General features: G+C 45.4%; 1 protein-coding gene across 1 annotated transcript in view; it reads left to right on the forward strand.

The window, feature by feature from the left end:
* itpr3 (inositol 1,4,5-trisphosphate receptor, type 3) overlaps positions 1 to 21813 on the forward strand; it is a 243398-nt gene that overhangs the window by 66970 nt on the left and 154615 nt on the right. Inside the window, exons 10-17 of the mRNA XM_061748450.1 lie at positions 3270 to 3314; positions 3377 to 3519; positions 3604 to 3703; positions 5588 to 5748; positions 5818 to 5959; positions 20845 to 21009; positions 21328 to 21500; positions 21586 to 21705. Of these exons, the coding sequence (XP_061604434.1) occupies positions 3270 to 3314; positions 3377 to 3519; positions 3604 to 3703; positions 5588 to 5748; positions 5818 to 5959; positions 20845 to 21009; positions 21328 to 21500; positions 21586 to 21705 (1049 nt within the window). The remainder of the gene's footprint in view (positions 1 to 3269; positions 3315 to 3376; positions 3520 to 3603; positions 3704 to 5587; positions 5749 to 5817; positions 5960 to 20844; positions 21010 to 21327; positions 21501 to 21585; positions 21706 to 21813) is intronic.

A 21813-nucleotide genomic window follows, 5' to 3' on the forward strand; every position in this document is an offset into this window, starting at 1 on the left:
GAGCATACTGGGAGCTAATTGAGATCCTGCAGGTTCTAAACTTTTTCATCAAGCCGTTAAGGTGGATGCGATTATTGGGTTCTTGAAGCATTTATGGCATTTAAGGCGTGGAAATAAATAGAAGTTTCATGTTGTTGCAGTCTATTTGTTCCAATTCTAGCTAAGAATCATACTCCTGATTGTGGTGCAACCATTTGATGAGGTAGTGTAATTGGTTAGCTAAATAATAGTGTTTAACGTTGGAAGCATTTAGGCCTCCCTCCTGTTTACTTTTCTGAAGAGTGGATAGACTAATTATATTTTTGTTCGTTTTTGAATAAACATTTATTACAACAGAATCTAAGGTTTGAAACCATTTAAATGTGGGTTTAAATGGGATCATTGAAAATAAATAATTTATTTGAGGTAAGGTTTGAATTTTTATTGTAGCTATTCTTCACAGTAATTATATAGGCGAGTTATTCCAGCGGTTCAAATCAGATGAGATTTTTTCTAGAAGTGGTGTGTAATTTAGATTGCTTAGCTCTGTGAGTTTTGGCGAAATATTAGTACATGAATACTTAATGTTTCCGATAGGAATGGGGTAATCTGGAATTTGATCTGCAGGATTCCACGAGTTTGCTGTTATTGGTAGTATTGTTGATTTTGTCCAGTTGATAGAGTAATCTGATATTTGTGAAAATGTTTTAATGAGATTGAAGACTTCCTGAAGACTTGGGTTCCTGTCAATAAAGAATAATATCATCAGCATACAGATTGATTTTGTTTTCTGTCACTGGCGAGCAGATACCTTTAATATTAGCATTCTGACGTATAGCAGCAGCAAGAGGTTCGATGAATATTGCAAATAGCATTGGTGAGAGTGGATATCCTTGTCTGATTCCTCTTTGTAAAGCAAAACTTTGTGATGTAAACCTATTTGCAACACGTTCCAAAAAAGCTGGGACAGGTGGCAAAAAAGACTGAGAAAGCTGAGGAATGCTCATCAAACACCTATTTGGAACATCCCACAGTTGAACAGGCTAATTGGGAACAGGTGTGTGCCATGATGGGGTATAAAAGGAGCTTCCCTGAATTGCTCAGTCATTCACAAGCAAAGATGTGGCGAGGTTCACCTCTTTGTGAACAAGTGCGTAAGAAAATAGTCTAACAGTTTAAGGACAATGTTCCTCAACCTACAATTGCAAGGAATTTAGGGATTTCATCATCTACAGTCAACAAAACCAACATTGAATGCCCGTGACCTTCGATCCCTCTGGCGGCACTGCATCAAAAAACGACATCAATGTGTAAAGGATATCACCACATGGGCTCAGGAACACTTCAGAAAACCAATGTCAGTAAATACAGTTAGGGGCTACATCCGTAAGTGCAACTTGAAACTCTACTATGCAAAGCAAAAGCCATTTATCAACAACACCCAGAAACGCCGCCGTCTTCTCTGGGGCCGAACTCATCTAAGATGGACTGATGCAAAGTGGAAGTATTCTGTGGTCCGACATGTCCACATTTCAAATTGTTTTTGGAAATTGTGCACGTCGTGTCCTCCGAGCCAAAGAGGAAAAGAACCACCTGTTATGGACGCAAAGTTCAAAAGCCAGCAGCTGTGATGGTATGGGTCTGTGTTAGTGCCAATGGCATGGGTAACTTACACATCTCTGAAGGCACCATTAATGCTGAAAGGTACATACAGGTTTTGGAGAAACATATGCTGCCATCCAAGCAACGTCTTTTTCATGGACGGTCCTGCTTATTTCAGTAAAACAATGCCAAACCACACTCTGCACATGTTACAACAGCGTGGCTTGGTAGTAAAAGAGTGTGGGTACGAGACTGGCCTGCCTGCAGTCCAGACCTCTCTCCCATTGAAAATGACGCCGCTCCGGTGAGTAACTCGGGGGAAAAAACTGAGCGGATTTGCGAAAGTTGGTGACAGAAAGTCCGGAGTAGTCTCCTTGATGGTTAGCAGGTTTCCCCTTGTGTAAGTGAGTCGTGTAAGGTCTCCAAAGACGGACGAAAAACACAAAAACAAAAACAATACTAGAGAGCGCGCTACCGAGGCGACCACACTGGTAGGCGCCATCTTGGTCTCCCGATTTGTTTATATTTATACAGCGGCTGACTTAAGTATTTAACACGTCACCATTTTGTCTCACTATATATACTTCCAAAGTGCGATTGACCTGAAAATTTCACTTGATGTTGGAAACACCCCCAAGTAATCCATACATACAAAGTAGAACAAATGCGCTCAGAAATTAAGTTTTGTGTAAAAATGTGAAATGACACAGGGAAAAAGTATTGAACACATGAAGAAAGGGAGGTGCAAAAAGGCATGGAAAGCCAAGACAACACCTAAAATCTATCAATAATCAAAGAGCTATCCAGCCCCTTGTCAGTGCAAATTAATATCAGCTGGTTCAGTCCTAATTGATGGCCTACAAAAATGTCTCATTGCCAAGGTTTGAGTCAAGACACATTTCATGATGGGTAAGAGCAGAGAGCTGTCTCAAGACCATCGCAAACTAATTGTTATAAAACATAACGATGGCATTGGTTACAACTGCCATAATGCACACCACATTTGGAGGAGAAATGGCACTGCACATCACCCAAAAAAACACCATACCAACAGTGAAGTTCGGAGGTGCGAACATGATGTTGCCGGGCTGCTTTTCAGCAAATGGTACTGGTAAACTATATATTATTGAAGGAAGGCTGAATGGGCAAATGTACCGAGACATTCTTGACAAAAATCTGCTGCCATCTACGAGGATGATGAAAATGAAACAAGGGTGGATGTTTCAGCAGGATAATGATCCAAAACATACTGCCAAGGAAACTCTCAATTGGTTTCAAAGGAAAAAAAAATAGGGCTGCTAGAATGGCAGCGGGGTACACCATGAACTGGTTACCAGACAATCGCAGGGCACATATAAACAAGCAAGCATTCGCACTCACATTCACACCGACGGGCAATTTAGAATCAATTTTTTTGGGATGTGGGAGAAAACCGGAGTACCCAGAGAAAACCCACGCAGGCACGGGGAGAACATGCAAACTCTATACAGGCGAGGCTGGGATTTGAACCCCGGTCCTCAGAACTGTGAAGCAGGTGTGCTAACCAGTTGTCCACCGTGCCAGCATATATACAGTGTGTATGTGTGAGTTTGTGTGTGTATATGAGATAAATACTTGATTTGATGAAATGATTTTAAGTCAACAAAATGTCAAAGAATAACAATATATTTTTTCTCTTGTTCTTCCAGGAGAATCCCGGTTACCGAGGCGACAGTGCAGAGATTTCCTCCTTGGTGAGTTGGTGACTGAATGGATTTTTGAAGGACCCTTAGCCTGACGTTTCACCTACATGCAGATGGAAGGCAGTCGCAGCAGCAAGCGTTCGCATGGTGAAAGGATCAAGTACAAGCTGGTGGCCATGGCGCATGGCAACGACATTGCCTCGCTCTTCGAGTTGGACCCCACCACGCTACAGAAGACTGATTCCTTCGTTCCGCGGTACTGGCTGCTTTCTGCTAGCATTTCACAGTAAAACACCAGCACTTTCAATGTTAATAGGAGACTCTAAAACGCGTCTTCCAGGAATTCGTTTGTCCGCTTGAGGCACCTCTGCACCAACACATGGATCCAAAGCACCAACGTCCCCATCGATGTTGATGAGGAGAGACCCATCAGACTCATGGTTGGTCCATCTCTCTTTGATTGACAGCTGAGAAGGTTCAAGGACAGATGATGCAGGATAGGAAATGTGTTGTGAAGCCAGAGAAATATCACAAAGTTTTATTTGCAAGAATTAATTTCATTCTTAGTTATTCTTTGTATAGCTAGAGAAAGCCTATGACACCGTACCCAAAGAGAAACTGTGGTACTGCATGAGGAAGGCTGGAGTGGCAGAGACGTATGTTAGAATAGTACAGGACATGTATGAGGGCAGCAGAACAGTGGTGAGGTGTGCTGTAGGTATGACAGAGGAGTTTAAGGTGGAGGAATCCCCATGGACCATGATGTTCGCAGATGACATTGTGATCTGTAGTGAAAGCAGGGAGCAGGTGGAGGAACATTTAGGAAGGTGGAGGCGTGGGGGGGGGGTGGTTGACTAGTAACCTGGGGAGTGGTTGGCGTCCCCCTGGCTGTGTCCCCCACGGGATGGCCTCACTGGCTTGGTCCCCCCTTACAGATGGAGGGGGCCGGGCCCACCCTTACTCAATGTCCCAGCTCAGCAACTCCGTACACCAGTTGACTAACATGCATGTGATATGGTGTTCATTCACTAATAAGTTCCATAGACGCACTATAGTCTTTAATTGCTTGTGCTGGAACCACTAATAATAACACGGGTTGTATTAATAGATCAACTCACAGGTTCTTACAGATGTTTAGACAGTATAAAAAGCATTCCACCGCACCACTCATCACTAGCACTGTCTTGCTTATTTCTCACATCATGTCCTGTGCTCCCCTTTTCTTGTTATTTGTTAGTTTTTGCATGTCCCCCCACCTCATCCACAATTATGAACACGATTTGACTGTTGGTAACAATACTTGTGGTCAAATAGGTGGACTGTCTAACTATTGTTCAGCTGTGCTTCTCACCCCTGTTCCCCTTGTCTCTTCTGTCCCCTCTGTCTCTCCCCTAAAACTCTTTTCTGTCCGGCTGCATTTTCAATAAACGTCAGAATAATTAAGAAATAAAAAAATAAGCAGAAGGAGTATTTCAAACTCCCCTGCTGCACAGCAAAACTGTTCCAGCACAAAAGGGATACAGAGCAACCATTCTGCATGGCCATGCAGCTGAACAGTACTGTTTAAAAAAAGAAATGAATAGAAAGGTGGAGACAAGCGTTGGAAAGGAGAGGCATGAAGATTACTCGAAGTAAAACAGAATATATGTACATGAATGAGGGGTCGAGGGAGAATTTTGAGGCTGCAGGGAGAAAAGATAGCGAGGGTGGAGGACTTTAAATTATGGGTGTGACTTTAATGCATTATTCACGATTAATTAATTACAAACAAATTCATTTAAAAAATACCGCATTTCAATCGAAAACAACGCAGAACCTTTGTCGATGCACGATTTCTTGGTACACCAATTACACTGAGAGTTGTTTATAGAAATTACGGAGTGGCCCCACATCAAGCAATTGAGTCCAGGGGTGTGTGTCTGTTGTCAATACATTATTTGTTAGTTTTCTCAGATTTGCGTCTCTGTCTTTGCCTACTAAACAATGTCATAAAAAAGCGTGAAAAGAAAATTAATTTTATTCTTGCAAGTTTGCATCACCACATTTGCCTTCCAAAGAATAGTAAAAAGAGCAAAATTAGCTGTTTTGAACAGTTTTGCACCTCACCTACTAAACAAGAGACGAAAAAGCAGGGGAATCAATTCAATAATCTGCATTATTTTTCTGTTTTGCACCTCTATGCTTGCCTGTAGAAGAAAAAATGGGAACAAATGCAATATTTTCTTCTCTGATTTGTACCTCTATATTTGTCTATGAAAGACTGTCATTAAACACAAAGGTTTTCCCATCCCTGATGTAGATGGTTAATGTTGTCCTCCTTGCAGTTAGGAACATGTCCCACCAAAGAGGACAAGGAAGCCTTCGCCATCGTCTCGGTTCCCGTGATGGAGATTCGGGATCTAGACTTTGCCAACGATGCAAGCGCCATGTTGAGCACGGTGGTAGATCAGTTCAGTCGGGGTTTCATCAGCCAGAACGACCGCCGGTGAGACTCTTGGCGTATGGATGTCACATGGGAATCTTCTGTCAACGCACTCACCTTCTCCTTTGACAGCTTTGCCATCAAGCTGCTAGAGGACGTAGTCTTCTTCGTGGCAGACACCGTCAACAGCGGGCAGCCAGTGTTGGACGTCACCATGACCAAAGCCAACCGTGAGAGGCAGAAGCTGATGAGGGAGCAGAACATCCTCAAGCAGGTGAAGAATAATATCTCACACAGAATCTCTGCTGGACCAAACATCCAAGTGGAACCTTTAAATTTCTTTTAATTTATTTTTTCTTTTCATTTTTTCCCCCTTCAAATCCTTTTGTTGAAATTTTCTTTCACATACAGGAGTATTTGACACATTTCACACACAATGTAACTCAGTGTGCTTTACATGGTTAAAAGCATTAAAAAAACAGAAAAAACAGCTTACAAACATTTAAAACAAAGGGATAATAAAAACAAAACAGCATACAGTGCAAGAAATATCATTTAAAAGTAGATATGCTCTAACAACCGTAAGACAATGTCTTTTTTAGCAAAGTGTTTTTACCCATTATCATGTCACCCATTATAAATGAAAAGGAAATACTATAAAAATAAGGTTAAAAAAAAGCAACAATATTAAGAAAGAAAAAAAACAATATAGATGGGGCTCTTGTCACTTTCTGGGTGAATAATAATAGCAGGTTTGTTTGAAAACACTACCAGAGCCAGAGACAGTGAATCTAATCTTTTCCAATTTTAATAAAAACAATAATAAATGAGGCATCATTGGGACCGACTGGTTAGCACATCCACCTCACAGTTCTGAGGACCCAGGTTCAAATCCGGCTTAGCCTATGTGGACTCTTCCCGTGCCTGTGTGGGTTTTCTCCAGGTACTCTGGTTTCCTCCCACATCCCAAAAACATACAGTACATGGTAGGGTTTAAATTGCCCGTAGGTGGGAATGTGAGTGTGAATGGATGTTTGTTGATATGTGCCCTGCGATTGGCTGGCTACCAGTTAAGGGTGTACCCCACCTCACGCTCCAAGATAGCTGGGATAGGTTCCAGCACACCCGCGACCATAGTGAGGATAAACGGTACAGAAAATGGATAGCACCTTTAAGGACAACCAAAAACTCCAGATCCGCCCCACTCTTAAGCGCTCACTCTCTCTCCTCGCCATTTCTCCTCCGGGCTTCACGTTGACGATGCTCCTCTCTCAGATCCCCAAGCTATCCATCCTGTTGTAGGCCACCACCACAGTCAGTCCACCAGTGCTTACATTTCCACTGGACAAAACAGGGCTGTTGCAAAAATGCTGCCCATCAAGGGGCAAACATAACGAGCACTCGGTGGCTGTCGAGCGTGACAGTCGAACAGCGCTGGCATTCCTCTCATCAGAAACGGTGGTATTGCAAGCATGCTGCCAAAATGGCGCAACCATCAACCACAGACATTCTCCTTCTATTAATGTCACGGCCAAATCGTTGTAAATAGGCGACAGTGGGTCCACACGGGGGACAACAAACATCATATGAGAAAGAATGACAAGAAACAACAAATAAATAGCGGGGCTCCTGATTGATGTGAACTTCATGGTGCCTTCTTAAAAAAAATTATATATTTGATGAGCTTAAATATTAAAGTGGGTTATCTCCACACACAAAAAAAGAGAATTCGAGAACTGGACAAATACCGTAATTTCTCATGAATAATGCACATTTATTTTCCACCCAAAAATGGTCAAAAGTCAATAGTGCGCATTATACATAGGTATAGGGGAAAATGAAAAAAAAACTTTCACATTTTATAACTGCTGCAGCATTTAACCCATTCACTTTACTGCAGTAGGATATTACAATATTCAAACATTTCCATGTTCATCAATTAACGAGGGTTGGGGCTTTTCGTCAGTTTAAACGTATTTTTACAAATTTCACTTAATTGGCCATCATTTTCAGTCCAAAACAATAAATATACAACATTATACAGTCAGGTTCTCTGAAGTACTGTTACAGGTTAAATTATGTTGTAATAAAAAATACTTGGAATACATTTAAAAGTAAGTACTTTTTCTAGTCATATTTTGACATTAGTAACATTCCATTACGATTTTCTTCAGCTCAATTAATTGCTACATTGTGATATCGAAATATTGCCACTAAATTGTATGCACACAACTTCTCTTTAGTTCTCCCAGTATGATTGTGTTAGTATCAAGTTGTTGCTTTAATAAAAGTGTTAAAAAACAACAACAAAAACATTTGCATCAACATGTTGTGATGGAACTCTTCATATAAAAGTGGTAAAGATCATATTCCTAAACTTAATACCCCACTTGCTTGTTAATTCATAGTATATGTAATTCAAAATTTTGTTATATTGCTGCTCCTTATCGTGGTGGATTTGTGGGTCCCAATGATCCTAGAAGCTAAGTTGTGTGAGGCTTCACGCCCCTGGTAGGGTCACCCATAGCAAACAGGTCCTAGGTGGGGTACCAGACAAAGCACGGCTCCAAAAACCCTTATGATGAATAACAGTGGAGATCAGTTTCCCTTGCCCGGACATGGGTCACCGGGGCCCCCCTCTGGAGCCAGGCCTGGAGATGGGGCTCGAAGGCGACCGCCTGGTGGCTGGGCCTGCACCCATGGGGCCTGTCCGGGCACAGCCCGAAAGGGTAACGTGGGTCCCCCTTCCCATGGGCTCACCACCTATGGGAGGGGCCATAGGGGTCAGGTACAGTGTGAGCTGGGCGGTGGCCGAAGGCAGGGACCTTGGCGATCTGATCCCCGGTTACAGAAGCTGGCTCTAGGGACGCGGAATGTCACCTCTCTGGTAGGGAAGGAGCCCAAGCTGATATGTGAGGTTGAGAGGTTTGGTGGGGGACGATGCCGGTCCGACCTGGCAGACCCAAACGTATTGTGAGCGTCTGCTGGGAACGTCTGGCAAAATCCCCTGTCAGAAGGACTTACAACTCTGCCTCCGGCAGAAGTTCACCCACGTCTCGGGGGAGGCGGGGGACATTGTGTCCGAGTGACCCATGTTCCGCGCCTCCATTGCCGAGGCGGCCGACCGCAGCTGTAGCCTGTCGTGGCGGCGATCCCCGAACCTGTTTTGGGTGACACCAGTCGTGATGGATTCTGTTAAGGTGAAGAAGGAGTCCTATCGGGCCTTTTTGGCCTGTGGGATGGGTACTGGCTGGCAGCTTTGCTGGTCGCTGAGGCAAAAACTCGGACATAGGAAGAGTTTGGTGAGGTCTTGGAGAACATCTTCCGGACAGCTTCCAGGAAATTCTGGTCCACCATCCGCCGTCTCAGAAGGAGGAACCAGTGCACCATCAACACTGTGTATAATGGAGATGGGGCGCTGCTGACCTCGACTCGGGATGTTGTGAGTCGGTGGGGAGAATACTTCAAAGACCTCCTTAATTCCATCGACACACATTCCCATGAGGAAGCGGAGTCTGGGTTCTCTGTAGTGGGGTCTCCCATCTCTGGGGCTGAGGTCACTGAGGTGGTTAAAAAGCTCCTCGGTAGCAAGGCCCCAGGGGTAGATGAGATTTGCCCGGAGTTCCTAAAGGCTCTGGATGTTGTGGGGCTGTCCTTTTTGACAAGCCTGGACATCGGGGAAAGACTGGGGTGACTGGGGTGGATGTCTCCCTTTTTAAAAAGAGGGACCGGAGGGAGTGTTCCAACTCCAGGGGGATCACACTCCTCAGCCTCCCTGGTAAAGTCTATTCAGGGGTGCTGGAGAGAAGGGTCTGTCGGGAAGTCGAATCTCAGATTCAGGAGGAGAAGTGTGGTTTTCGTCCTGGCCGTGGAACAGTGGAGCAGCTCTATACCCTCAGCAGGGCCCTTGAGGGGGCATGGGAGTTTGCCCAACCAGTCTACATGTGTTTTGTCGACTTGGAAAAGGCGTTCCTCCATGTCCCTCGGGGTGTCCTGTGGGTGGTGCTTTGGCACTATGGGGTGCTGAACCCCCTGATACGGGCTGTTCGGTCCCTGTGCGACCAGTGTCAAAGTTTGGTCCGCATTGTAAGTCAGACTCGTTTCCGGTGAGGGTTGGACTCCGGGCTTTCCTTTGTCACCGATTCTGTTCATAACTTTTATGGACAAATTTCTTGGCGCAGCCGAGGCAGAGAGGGTATCCGGTTCGTTGGCCTCAGTATTGCATCTTTGCTTTTTGCAGTTGATTGGGTTCTGTTGGTTTCATCAAGCCATGATCTCCAACTCTTACTGGAGTGGTTCGGAGTTCGAGTATGAAGCGGCTGGGATGAGATTTAGCACCTCCAAATCTGAGACCATGGTTCTCAATCGGAAAAGGGTGGAGTGCCCTCTCCGGGTCGGGGATGAGGTCCTGCCCCAAGTGGAGAAGTTCAAGTATCTTGGGGTCTTGTTCACGAGTGAGGGAAGAATGGAACAGGAGATTGACAGGCAGATCGGTGCAGCGTCGGCAGTGATGCGGACTTTGTATCGGTCCGTTGTTGTGAAGAAGGAGCAAAGCCGAAGTTCTCTTTTTACCGGTTGATCTATGTTCCTACCCTCACCTATGGTCACAAGCTGTAGGTCATGACCGAAAGAACAAGATCCCGGATACAAGCGGCCGAAATGAGTTTCTTCCGCTGGGTGTCTGGGCTCTCCCTTAGAGATAGGGTGAGAAGCTTGGTCATCCGGGAGGGGCTCAGAGTAGAGCCGCTGCTCCTCCACATCGAGAGGAGCCAGATGAGGTGGCTGGGGCATCTGATTCGGATGCCTCCTTGACGCCTACCTGGTGAGGTGTTCCGTGCACGTCCCACCTTGAGGAGAACGTGGGGATGACCCAGCACACGCTGGAGAGACTACGTCTCTCGGCTTGCCTGGGAATGCCTCAGGATCCCCTCAGAAGAGCTGGAGGAAGTGGCTGGGGAGCAGGAAATCTGGGCTTCCATGCTAAAGCTACTGCCTCTGCGACCCGACCTCGGATAAGCGGAAGAAAATGGATGGATGGATGGATCGTTATAATGTTTTCAAGCTAACAATTCATTTGAAACTCACCCATTGTCATGTGGCTAGCCAATCTCTCGACAGACTGTCTCCAGGGGCACGACTGAGTGACATTTTAGTCTTGTACTCTGTGTTCTTATAAATCATAGCAAATACATAATCTTAAATTTTCTAGAGGACTGCCCTTAAAGGCATGTCTGCACATCCTCAGTCTTGACCTATCACACTGCTGTCACAGTATTTAAACAAATATATTTTCATGTTTCAGGGTCAGCCTCACAGTTCTGAGGACCCGGGTTCAATCCCCGGCCCCGCCTGTGTGGAGTTTGCATGTTCTCCCCGTGCCTGCGTGGGTTTTCTCCGGGCACTCCGGTTTTCTCCCATATCCCAAAAACATGCATTAATTGGAGACTCTAAATTGCCCGTAGGTGTGAATGTGAGTGCGAATGGTTGTTTGATTGTATGTGCCCTGCGATTGGCTGGCAACCAGTTCAGGGTGTACCCCGCCTCCTGCCCGATGGCAGCTGGGATAGGGTCCAGCACGCCCGCGACCCTAGTGAGGAGAAGCGGCTCAGAAAATGGATGGATGGATTAACAAATTGTGGGTGTTGCTTTTATAGCGTATATTGGTTTTGGATAAAAGCGTAATTAGTTATACAAATATGTCGGAAAGTGAACGTCTGCGTTTACATCCGGAGTAGTTTGACGCACGTCTAACGTGACAATCAAACTATCTTTGTCTCGTATAGGGCACAACATCCCATTGACTCAGGTTTCCAGGTTAAATTTTCTATCTGCGTGAGTCACACCCAAGTACGGGTTGAGACTCTGCATATTAAAAAAAAAAAAAAAGATTCCCAACTCTTACAGATCAAGCATATAGAATGATTGTTTAAACTTTAGTCTTGGCAAATCAACTACTTATTGTTCAATACAACATCATTTCATACTGTTTGGCTTCAAATCAAGAGGAGCAGTTCTCAAAGTCTCGTAGCCGGACTTGTAACCTGACACATTAATGACATAGACATCCAGGTATACATTTAAAATATTCATACTTTGTTTAGGTTCTTGCAAGCGTGGGAATTCTTCGTCATTTTAATATCCACAGGCAGTGTCTCTAATCACCACTAGGGGGGGATGACCATGTTCCATTATTCAGCAGTCATCACTTCCTTCTACCAATCATGCTGTGCAAGTCATGAGGAGACTTGCAACCAGTTTTATGGCTTCAGATGATATAAACCAGGTTTCCTGTGTCTTGTGAAAACAAACCGGCTGGTTGAGGTTCAAGTAGCAGGAATGCAAAGACCATCGGTTCTTGGGGGGGTGCCATCGAACATGAGTCCCATATGGCGTATCCGCTACATATCCACCCTTTCGCCGGCTGGAGCCAGCTCAATGGTGGTCTCGGCGGCGACTCAATGAGAGATGGCACAGGTGGGCAGGTGCACACAACAATGCAGTTACCAGAGTACAACATTCATGCATACCACCCCCCTTATGGCTATAGTGCATTGCCATGCAGGTGTCTACCGTATGTGTGCCTATATGTGCATTGTCATGAGGTAGGGATCTCGGACCGTAATACCCCAAAGTTGAGACTTGATAGTAGTAAGGCTACAAGCGTCACCGGTGGGGGCGCTGTGGGTGCATTTTATTTCCGTCGTTATGTTATCAGCTTTCGGCGAAGCAGCACGTTCGGTTTCCTCTGTGTCTTGGTTGAGCATCTGAGTTGGCTGGATAGTGGCTGGATGCTTGTGACGCCCCCCCACCCCCCTCGGCTAACGAACGGCTGTGAAGTGCGTTTCACGGTGGCACAATAACACAAGCCCACGATAATGCAAATGAGCTGGTACAAAACAGAGGACAAATTAACGTGCGCAGGAAGGAAGGCGAGCCACAGAAAGATGAAAACGAAAAGCAGGGACCGTTGACATCATGAGCAACGCAGAAGAGAAAAGAAAAGCTGGGAACCAGCATGGAAGAAAGTGTACATCACACGTGGATAGAGACGGGTCCAAGGGGTTGCCATGGAGACAAAAGGGTGGGCAGGGTTGGCCTAATGGCACAAATTTGCACTTTTCAAGGCCAGGTTGGGACGCCAAAGAAGATGGGTGAGTCCGTTTTGAAAGGCGGAACCTTGCTATTTACTAGGGGGTCGAGTGGACTCACAACGTTGAGGGAAGGCCCAGTGTTACGAGCGCCTCCAGGTGGACATGTCACCAGTGTGGTCCCCCCTTTTATAAGTTTATCATCTGGTCATGGTTGTTGTAGAGGCGCCGCATCAAGGAGACTCAGGGCGTAGCTCTGGACGGTTTCTCTAGTGTGTGGTGACCTTGGCAAGGGCCGTCGCACTTGCGCCCAAATTTTGCGCCGCGTATAGTCAATCAATGGCATGAAACGACTTAGTAGGTCTTGCACAATAAGAAGAGGTATTCTTTCGATAGGGGACACGAAGACAGGGTGGACCACCGTATATGGCCCAATTGTCCAATGTAACGATACGACTGAGTTTAGTTGGGTGTTTACTAAGGCGAAGGGTTGTATCGTTACAATGCAGTGTCCGGAGTTGAGGGTCCGATTCTCATGTCGGAATTTGTCCCGAAGTTGGTGGAACACATTCTCTGACTTTATTGTGAAGTTGGCCGGGGTGTCGACAAGTGCGTCATGTTGGAGCGCGCGTTCAAGTGTGGTTGTCAAGTAAAACTTTTCCAACGTGTTATTAACGGTTAGATTACCTAGAAGACGCTGAAATGGCTGTTTGTCTTTTTTGCTTTGCAAGTTGCCGGAGTCATTCGGTGCGTCACAGGAACTGGTCGGTTACTGTTGAGGTTTATTTGTCGCAAGGCGTTTTCGTTTTGACCTCTTGAGTTTGTCGTTTTCGGGCGGACAGGACCGGGAGTCCGTTTTTACCGGTAAATTTTCAAAGTCTTGGGGCGAGTCATTATTGTGATAGCTCAACCCAAAAATATTATGATCCAATAGCTTCGTGTTGGTCTTTTTCTGCATAACGAAGCATTTAGCGGCCAAATCGCACAGTTGTGAGCTGGACAACGTGCGGGGACATGCTGCCACTCCCAATTGGTGTATAAAATTTGGGTGCAGGTTTTCAACAAAAAGCATCTTGAAATGTACGTCTTCTTCCATTTTCGGTTCGTTTAGAAACCCGAAATACACTTTGTGCAAGCGACAGTAGTGGCCTGTGGCATTTCGAGGCTCCCTTGTTTAACAGTAAGAGCGGCCGGTAAGCCGGTTACGACTTCCAGGTCGTCAAATTCACTGGACAAAGCCTGACAGAGGGCTTGATAGTCCGACAATACATGTGCTAGTTGTCGTTCAATTAGTCTACTCACTTCTCGACTAGACGTGACCTTGATAAGGTAAAGTTTATCCTCAGTGGTAGCAAATGGAAATCGTTTAAGGTAAAAAAAAAAAAGTCTTTAAGGTATGCTGCCGTGTCATGGGATCCGTCAGGTTTAGGTTTCAATCTCGGAATATTGCGTGCAAGTTTGTCTGAGTCTTTTAAGGTCATACCTGTAGAGGTGCCAGGACAAGGGACTCCAAGAGGTCAGCTGCAACTGGTGTGGCAGGCTCTTGAGTTGGTGTTGCCAAATAAGGAGTGGGGCCAGGCGCAGTGGCAGGAACCCTTGACAATTCCCCGGGGGCCTCGTGACCCAAGGTCGGCGAGGGCTCATGGAGCCTTGCCGGGCGACTGAAAGTTGGGGGCTCACCCGTTTTGTCCGAAAGTGGTGGCCCTTTTAAGTACTGTCAGCGGTTGGCAATTAGTAGGCGGGCTTCCTGTAGTTCTTGCCGGACAACTACTAATTTGGTTTCTTGTTTTAGCTTTAGCAGTTGAAGGCGCCTAATGTTGGATTCTAGCACTGTCAATTGTGACTGGGACTTTCTGGAAGTTCCTCCATAATTGCGTTGTGTGTGCAGGAGCTGTACGTTTTACGCAACTAGATTGTTAGTATTGTGAGCTCGTTTAAGCTCATAATGTGAGCGTAAAATGAATTGAATCATAGTGAGGGAGAGTAAATATTATATTTATAATTATATTTAAATTATATCTATATATCAATATATCAATATATATATATATCGGCACGGTGGTCGACTGGTTAGAGCGTCAGCCTCACAGTTCTGAGGACCCGGGTTCAATCCCTGGCCCCGCCTGTGTGGGGTTTGCATGTTCTCCCCGTGCCTGCGTGGGTTTTCTCCGGGCACTCCGGTTTCCTCCCACATCCCAAAAAACATGCATGAATTGGAGACTCTAAATTGCCTGTAGGCATGACTGTGAGTGCGAATGGTTGTTTGTTCCTATGTGCCCTGCGATTGGCTGGCAACCAGTTCAGGGTGTACCCCGCCTCCTGCCCGATGACAGCTGGGATAGGCTCCAGCACGCCCGCGACCCTAGTGAGGAGAAGCGGCTCAGAAAATGGATGGAATATATATATATATATATCAATCAATATTTTAATATATCAATATATATATATATATATATATATATATATATATATATTGCCGAACAACATTTGGACAAACCAGTTAAATTCTGGGAGAAAATAGTGTGGTTGGATGGGAGCAAAATTTAACTGTTTGGATGCCATAATGCACACCACGTTTGGTGGAGAAATGGCACTGCACATCACCCTAATAACACCATCCCAACAATGAAGTTCGGAGGTGGGAACATGATGGTGTTCCCAACACCTGGTGAAATTTTCATGTCAATAGCACCTTTGGAAATATATTTAATGAGAAAAATGGTGACGTGCTAAATACTCATTTCAGCCGCTTTATATATAATCAGTGTTTTATGTTGCCGATTCTGATACCGCTCATCATTGAGTGAGATCTGCCTATCACTGCTGATAACATTCATATGGATTAGCTGTAAATGTTTCACTTGATTTATGGTGAGTGGTATTGGCTATATGATCCGACATGTTTTTTTAGGTTTGCTTTGCAGGTGCTGCGTGCCTGCACAGTGTGAAGGGGGATGCTACTTTGGGGCTGGGTGATTGTGGAAAAATATAATATCCATCCATTTTCTTCCACTTATCCGAGGTCGGGTCGTGGCGGCAGTAGCTTTAATAGGGAAGCAGAATCGGTAAGTCCGACCCTCACTGGAAACGTATCTGACTTACTGCCACCAATGCAAACCAAACTCTGACACCAGTCGTACAAGGACCAAACAACCTGAATCAGTGGGTTCGGTACCCCGTACTCCCGAAGCAACTCCCAAAGGGCACCCCGAGGGACACGGTCGAACACCTTCTCCAAGTCCACAAAACACATGTAGACTGGTTGGGCGAACTCCCATGCACCCTCGAGGACCCTACTGATGGTGTAAAGCTGGTCCACTGTTCCGAGGCCAGGACGAAAACCACACTGCTCCTCCTGAATCTGAGATTCGACTTCCAGACGGACCCTCCTTGACAGCACCCTTTAAGAGACATTACCAGAGAGGCTGAGGAGTGTGATCCCCCTGTAGTTGGAACACACCCTCCGGTCCCCCTTCTTAAAAAGGGCGACCACCACCCCAGTCTCTCAGTCCAGAGGCACTGTCCCCGATGTCCACACGATGTTGCAGATGTTTGTCAAGCAGGACAGCCCCACAACATCCGGAGCCCTTTGGAACTTAGGGCAGATCACATCCACCCCTGGGCCTTCCCACCGAGGAACTTTTTAACCACCTCGGTGACCTCAACCCCAGTGATAGGAGAGCCCGCCTCAAAGATCCCAGATTCTACTTCCTCATGGGATGGCATGTCGGTGGAACTGAGGTCTCCGAATTATTCTCCGAACCTACTTACAACGTCTCAATTCAAGGTCAGCAGCGCCCCATCCCCACTGTACACACTGTTGATGGTGCACTGCTTCTCCCTCTTGAGATGCCAGACGGTAGACTAGAATTTCCTTGAATCCGTCAGGAAGTCTTTCTCCATGGCCTCACCGAACTCCTCCCATGTCCGGGTTTTTACCTCCGCAATCACCAAAGCTGTATTCTGCTTGGCCGGCCGGTACCCATCACCTGCCTCAGGGGTCCCACAGGCCAAATTGGCCCGATAGGACTCTTTCTTCAACTTGACGGCCTCCCTCACCGCTTGTGTCCACCAACGGGTTCGGGGGTTGTCGCCACGACAGGCACCGACCACCTTACGGCCACAGCTCTGGTCGGCCGCCTCAGCAATGGAGAAACGGAACATGGTCCACTCGGACTCAATCTCCCCCGCCTCCCACAAGATGTGGGTCTAGTTCTGCCGGAGGTGGGATTTGAAACTCCTTTTGACAGGGGATTCTGCCAGACGTTCCCAGCAGACCCTCATAATACGTTTGGACCTGCCAGTTCGGAGCGTCATCTTCCCCCACCATCGGAGCCAACTCACCACCAGGTGGTGATCAGTTGACAACTGCGCCCCTCTGTTCACTCGAGTGGCCAAGAAGTGGCCGCAAGCCCGATGACACGACCACAAAGTTGATCAACGAACTGCGCCTTGGGAGTCTTTGTGCCAAGTGCACATATGGACACTCTTATGCTTCAACATGGTGTTCGTTATGGACAATCCATGACGACCACAGTAGTCCAATAACAGAACACCACTCGGGTTCCTTCCGATTATGCCCTTCCAGGTCATTGCCCACGTGAGAATTGAAGACTCCCAGCAGAACGATGGAGTCTACAGCGGGAGCGCTCTCCAGCACCTCCTCCAAGGACTCCAAAAAGGGTGGGTACTCTGAACTGCTGTTTGGTGCATAGGCACAAACTACAGTCAGGACCCGTCACCCCACCCAAAGGCCGAGGGAGGCTACCCTCCCCTCCACCAGCGTGAACCCCAATGTACAGGCACCAAGTATACTCACACTGGCATGGCGGCTCTTACCGTGGGCAATTCCAGAGAGGAAGAGAGTCCAACCCCTCTCGAGGGGACTGGACCCAATATGCCCAATCTGTGTGTGGAGGTGAGCCCGACTATATCTAGTTGGAACTTATCGACCTCACATACCGGCTTGGGCTCCCTCCCTGGCAGAGAGGTGATGTTCCATGTGCCTAGAGCCAGCTTCTGTAGCCGGGGATCAGATCGCCAAGGTCCCTGCCGTTAGCCACCGCCCAGCTCACATTGCACATTACCTCTATGGCCCCTCCCACACGTGGTGGGCCAATGGGAAGGGGGACCCACGTTACCCTCTCGTGCCCGGCCACCAGGCGCTCGCCTTCGAGCCCCACCTCCAGGCCTGGCTCCAGAGGGGGGCCCTGGTGACCTGCGTCCGGGCAAGGCAAAACGAGAACCAATATTTGTCATCATCATAAGGGGTCTTTGAGCCGTACTTTGTCGGGTCCCTCACCGAGGACGTGTTTGTCATGGGTGACACTGCCAGGGGCATAACGCCCCAGACAACTTAGCTCCTAGGATCATTGGGACACACAAACCCCTCCACCACTATATGGTGACGGCTCAAGGAGGGGACAATGGCACGATTAATAAACATGATTGTTCATTTATTTTAAAATGTTGAGGTTCTATAACTCCCCAAACTAAACTTTCAATATAACTTAAAACTTTAAAAATATAACTTAAAATAACAACCAGAAAATAAATGATTAAAAGGTAAAATAAAAAATACAAATGCAAAAAAAAAAAACTAAATAAATAGTTAAGGCTAAAAACTTGCCAATGCTTTTAGCCATGACTGTATAGCCTATTATATGTCGAAAAATATCCTCTCATTATTCTGGCGTTCAACAAATAGAAATATTTTTTGTCATCCGAGTTGTCAGTCAGGGGAAAAAAAGTCAATCACTGTATCTGCTGTTCCTGTTGTGCAAGTGTGGTGCAATACATGCATTGAGCTACTCATTTTATGTAAACTAAAAAAAGAGAAGAAGAAAAAAGTCACGTTATAACTTCAATAAACTGTTTTTTCACTAATTAGGAAAAATATATGCCCGTGAGTATTGTTATATTAAACTGTCTCTGTTATTAATATTTGTGTGTGAATAGTCAATATTTTAAGGTCAATCCCTCCCATGATCAAATGTTTACTTGAGGTAGCCATTTTTCCATTGACTCTTAACATAGACCGGTGATTTCTAAAACCAGGTGTGTCTTGTAATTTAATTTGAAATGAGACTATTTTTTGTTGTTGTGTGTTTAGTTTTACAGTAAACTCTAACTGATGTGTCAGTATCAATAAACAGTTTAAACTTGCACGCTCAAATATGGATTAATTGCCCATCCCTGTGCCACACTGCAGACATTCTCTGCAGTCATGTTTACCACTGTGTTACATCACCCTTTCTTTTAACAACATTCAATAAATGTTTGGGAACTGAGGACACTAATTGTTGAAGCTCTGGAGGTGGAATTCTTTCCCATTCTTGCTTGATGTACAGCTTCAGCTGTTCAACAGTCTGGGGCCTCCGTTGTTGTAGTTTACGCTTCATAATGCGCCATACATTTTCAATGAGAGACAGGTGGCAGGCCAGTCTCGTACCCGCACTATTTTACTACGAAGCCACGCTGTTGTAACACGTGCAGAATGTGGCTTGGCATTGCCTTGCTGAAATAAGCAGGGGCGTCCATGAAAAAGACGTTGCTTGGTTGGCAGCATATGTTTCTCTTGCTTTTGACACAGCAATGTGTGTGAATGAACTTTTAAGTACAATAGTTAACACTTGATTTGTTGTCAAACATTTAAGTAATTTTTTTTAACTCACGTGCGATACACCATTATTTAAGTACATTTGCTTTATTTTCCTATATTTAAGCGCAGTGCTAAGGTTCAAGCTGTGGATAATGTTATAGTGGCTTAAATTTTTTCGTAATCCAGAACAGTATATTTGTTGAGTACAGTTTAGTTGTATTTAACTTTAAATACAATACACTTGCATTCAAACAATGCACTTGTATTTCAAATTGTTTGTTTTCAAATGTTTTAAAATTACGTGCAATACATTTTAATTGAATCATTATTTAAGTATTTAAGTACCAGTAAAGTTTTTTAAAACTCTGCATTACGTTGCAGTGGTTTACAATAATGTGATATATACAACCCCAATTCCAATGAAGTTGGGACGTTGTGTTAAACATAAATAAAAACAGAATACAATGATTTGCAAATCATGTTCAACCTATATTTAATTGAATACACTGTAAAGACAAGATATTTAATGTTCAAACTGATAAACTTTATTGTTTTTAGCAAATAATCATTAACTCATCAAACACCTGTTTGGAACATCCCACAGGTGAACAGGCTAATTGGGAACAGGTGGGTGCCATGATTGGGTATAAAAGGATGTGTTCCTCAACGTACAATTGCAAGGAATTTAGGGATTTCATCATGTACGGTCCATAATATCATCAAAAGGTTCAAAGAATCTGGCAAAATCACTGCATGTAAGCGGCAAGGCCGGAAACCATTGAATGGCCGTGACCTTCCTCAGGCGGCACTGCATCAAAAACCGACATCAATATGTAAAGGATATCACCACATGGGCTCGAGAACACTTCAGAAAACCAATGTCAGTAAATACAGTTCGGCAGTACATCCGTAAGTGAAACTTAAAACTCTACTATGCAAACCAAAAGCCACTTATCAACGACACCCAGAAACGCCGCCGGCTTCTCTGGGCCTGAGCTCATCTAAGATGGACTGATGCAAAGTGGAAAAGTGTTCTGTGGTCCGACAAGTCCACATTTTAAATTGTTTTTGGAAATTGTGGACGTCGTGTCCTCCGGGCCAAAGAGGATAAGAACCATGCGGACTGTTATGGATGCAAAGTTCAAAAGCCAGCATCTGTGATGGTGTGGGGCTGTGTTAGTCCCAATGGCATGGTTAATTTGCAAATCTGTGAAGGCACCATTAATGCTGAAAGGTACATACAGGTTTTGGAGAAACATATGCTGCCGTCCAAGCAATGTCTTTTTCATGGACACCCCTGCTTATTTCAGCAAGACAATGCCATACCACATTCTGCACAGATTATGAAAAAAATTAAGGGGTGCCAATAATGGTGATCATGACTGTATGTACAGTGTATATATATAATTTGATATTAATGTTCTATACACCTCTAACTAACATATTTACAAGATATTTCATGTATTTCAGATCTTTGGTATCCTCAAGGTTCCTTTCAAGGACCGCAGTGGAGCGGAGGGGCCTCTGCTACGTCTGGAGGAGCTGGCTGACCAGAAGAACTCTCCCTACCAGTACATGTTCCGACTCTGCTACCGCGTCCTGCGACATTCCCAGGAGGACTACCGCAAGAACCAGGTAAAGACCATTTATGGGTTATTTGTATTTGGAGATGTGTCAGCTACCTGCCCCGCATGCAATGATCTGCAACACTAAATGTATGAATATAGTCTGTAAAGTACTTTCTTGTGTGTGTCTATGAAGACAGCATTTTTAATACATATGTTTTCGTTGTGCAAGTGGTCGTAGTAAATGTAAGGAAAACAGTTTTTTTCATGCTACATTGTTGACAATTAGAGGATGCTTGTTGGGATGCAATACGTTTGTGATCAATGATCATACATTTGTAGGTGATTGAAAGTCATCATCCTGCTCATTTGCATCTGTTTTTTTCAGGAGCACATCGCCAAGCAGTTCGGCCTGATGCAGGGTCAGATCGGCTACGACATTCTTGCAGAGGACACCATCACCGCACTACTGCACAACAACCGCAAGCTGCTGGAGAAGCACATCACCAAGACTGAGGTGGAGACTTTCGTCAGCCTAGTTCGCAAGAACCGCGAGCCCCGGTAGGCGTCGCATGGCGTGACGGTGTAGCAGGGTTTGGGGGAGTCTGCGAGAGATAGTGTGACTTCACTCATGCTGTGTCTTCAGGTTTCTGGACTACCTGTCGGACTTGTGTGTATCCAACAACGTGGCCATCCCCGTCACTCAGGAACTCATCTGCAAGTGTGTGCTTGATCCCAAAAACCAGGACATCCTTATCAAGACTGAGTGAGTGTGGTGGGATGAGGGGATGTCACAAGAGAAGGATGGTCCTTGCCTTCATTTCTACAAATGTAAAACGGGTACAAGTGTACCGATAATCAGACTGGACTTGAG

This window comes from Phyllopteryx taeniolatus, chromosome 1, assembly GCF_024500385.1.
Source record: "Phyllopteryx taeniolatus isolate TA_2022b chromosome 1, UOR_Ptae_1.2, whole genome shotgun sequence".
Taxonomy (NCBI): domain Eukaryota; kingdom Metazoa; phylum Chordata; class Actinopteri; order Syngnathiformes; family Syngnathidae; genus Phyllopteryx; species Phyllopteryx taeniolatus.